Consider the following 2182-nt stretch of genomic DNA (forward strand, 5'->3'; position numbering starts at 1 on the left):
GGTTCTGTGTCCTATATGCAGACAGGGTCTGGGTTCTGTCCTGTCTGTGGACAGGGTCATGGTTCTGTGTCCTATATGCAGACAGGGTCAGGGTTCTGTGTCCTCTCTGTGGACAGGGTCAGGGTTGTGTGTCCTGTCTGTGGACAGGGTCGGGGTTCTGTGTCCTCTGTGGGGACTGGGTCGGGGTTCTGTGTCCTCTATGCAGTTAGGGTCATGGTTCTGTGTCCTATATGCAGACAGGGTCATGGTTCTGTGTCCTATATGCAGACAAGGTCAGGGTTCTGTCCTGTCTGTGGACAGGGTCAGGGTTCTGTGTCCTCTATGCAGACAGGGTCATGGTTCTGTGTCCTATATGCAGTCAGGGTTCTGTCCTGTCTGTGGACAGGGTCAGGGTTCTGTGTCCTCTATGCAGACAGGGTCATGGTTCTGTGTCCTATATGCAGTCAGGGTCATGGTTCTGTGTCCTATATGCAGTCAGGGTTCTGTCCTGTCTGTGGACAGGGTCAGGGTTCTGTGTCCTCTCTGTGTGGTCAGGGTTCTGTGTCCTTTATGCAGACAGGGTCATGGTTCTGTGTCCTATATGCAGACAGGGTCAGGGTTCTGTGTCCTCTCTGTGGACAGAGTCAGGATGATGTTATGATTTTGTCTTTTCTTCTTTGACCTGAAATGTTTTGATAAATTCTGGTTTATTTTTTTACCAGTCACATCAGTTCAAACATGCTGGATTCTGTGGCTCTTAGAAACTCAGAATCTCAGCTGTTGTTTCTCATAAACATGCAGGCTGATTGGTCCATTTCCACACTGCAGAGGACCCTTCAGTCAATCAAAAACATGTCTCAGTAACTGGGACACGAGTGTAAATCACAAGAAAACTCAGTCCAGCCTCCACAGAAACAATTCATCTCATTCTGAACCAAATTTTGACTTATACTGGAGAAATGATGGTCTCTATGCTGCTGCAGTTTCATTTTCTGTCCTAACTATCCCATAAATCATTAATACATGACCCATTTCCTGTCACAATCAATAACTCGTATTTGTGTTATGGCAACACAGAAATGATTTTTCCATCATGACTGTTGTTGCTTCAGTCTGTCCCAACACTAAAGTTCAGATTCTCGTGTTTCAGTGGATGCAGCAACTACACTAACAACAATCAGAACTAATATTACAACCAGAAGTCCTGGTGAATAAAATTATTCTGACATTTTTTTTCTAATTTATTGACAGGGCTTTCAACAATCCATCCATTTTCTTTACCCTCTTCTCCTTTCTGGGTCGTGGGTAGCGGGTTTGCGGGTCTCCAGCAATCACTGTGCGAGAGGTTTCAACAATCCAGATCTGCTGTCTGACTGGGTCATATTGGGTTTTCTAACTAACACCTCCCAATCCATCCATCTACAGGCAACTGAGTTTTCAATGAGTTCCAACATCTCAACATCAGTCCCACGAAAATTTAAACACCTACTGATTGGTTCTGATTCGTTTCCCCCAAACTCTAGTACTGATGGTTCTGGAACAGTTTGTGCTTAACATGGAGAGGAGATTTGGATAAATTTACCTGAAATAGAAGGGGTAATATTAGCTGAAAACAGATTTGACTCAGGATCCAAAGTGGCAGGTTAGTGACAGAACAGTTGATTAGATGCTGCAGGAATGGCTTTGGGTTACTATGATACAAACATCTTTAGCAGCCCACAGCGACTGTCTTTAAGGTAGACCTGTTCAGACTGTTAGCATTCTCTTTGACATGCTACATTTAGATGAGCTCTTTTTCTCTCTCTTGTCCATCTGTCTGTGTGTTTGTCTGTCTGTCTGTATGGAGTAGATGGTAGGAAGCCGTTTTGATTGCTTGTCTGCTGCTAAGTCAGAGGTAAGCTTGTTTCCTTGTGTGTGCATGTCGTCATGTGGTCCCGTTTAATGTGTTTCTTGTTGTTAATGAAATCTATTCTTCAATCGTTACCCCAAACCCTCTGCTCTGTCCTCAGGCGATAGCTCCGTCCTCAGGCGATAGCTCCGTCCTCAGGCGTTAGCTCTGTCACCAGGTGGTAGCTCCGTCCCCAGGCGGTAGCTACGTCCCCAGGCGATAGCTCCGTCCTCAGGTGATAGCTCTGTCCTCAGGCGGTAGCTCTGTCCCCAGGCGGTAGCTCCTTCCCCAGGCGGTAGCTCTGTCCTCAGGCGG

The 2182-nt window shown here is 46.2% G+C and overlaps 1 protein-coding gene across 13 annotated transcripts in view; it reads left to right on the top strand.

The window, feature by feature from the left end:
• epb41l3a (erythrocyte membrane protein band 4.1-like 3a) overlaps nt 1-2182 on the top strand; it is a 37115-nt gene that overhangs the window by 12353 nt on the left and 22580 nt on the right. For 11 of the 13 annotated variants that reach the window (XR_005232576.1, XM_025003018.2, XM_025003017.2 and 8 more), the window contains one exon: nt 1829-1873. The exons of the other annotated variants lie outside the window; for them this stretch is intronic. Coding sequence is in view for 10 of the 11 variants with exons in the window: in XM_025003018.2 (XP_024858786.1) it covers nt 1829-1873 (45 nt within the window). In the remaining variant the exon portion in view is untranslated. The remainder of the gene's footprint in view (nt 1-1828; nt 1874-2182) is intronic. 13 annotated transcript variants of the gene reach the window in all.

This window comes from Kryptolebias marmoratus, linkage group LG21, assembly GCF_001649575.2.
Source record: "Kryptolebias marmoratus isolate JLee-2015 linkage group LG21, ASM164957v2, whole genome shotgun sequence".
NCBI lineage: Eukaryota > Metazoa > Chordata > Actinopteri > Cyprinodontiformes > Rivulidae > Kryptolebias > Kryptolebias marmoratus.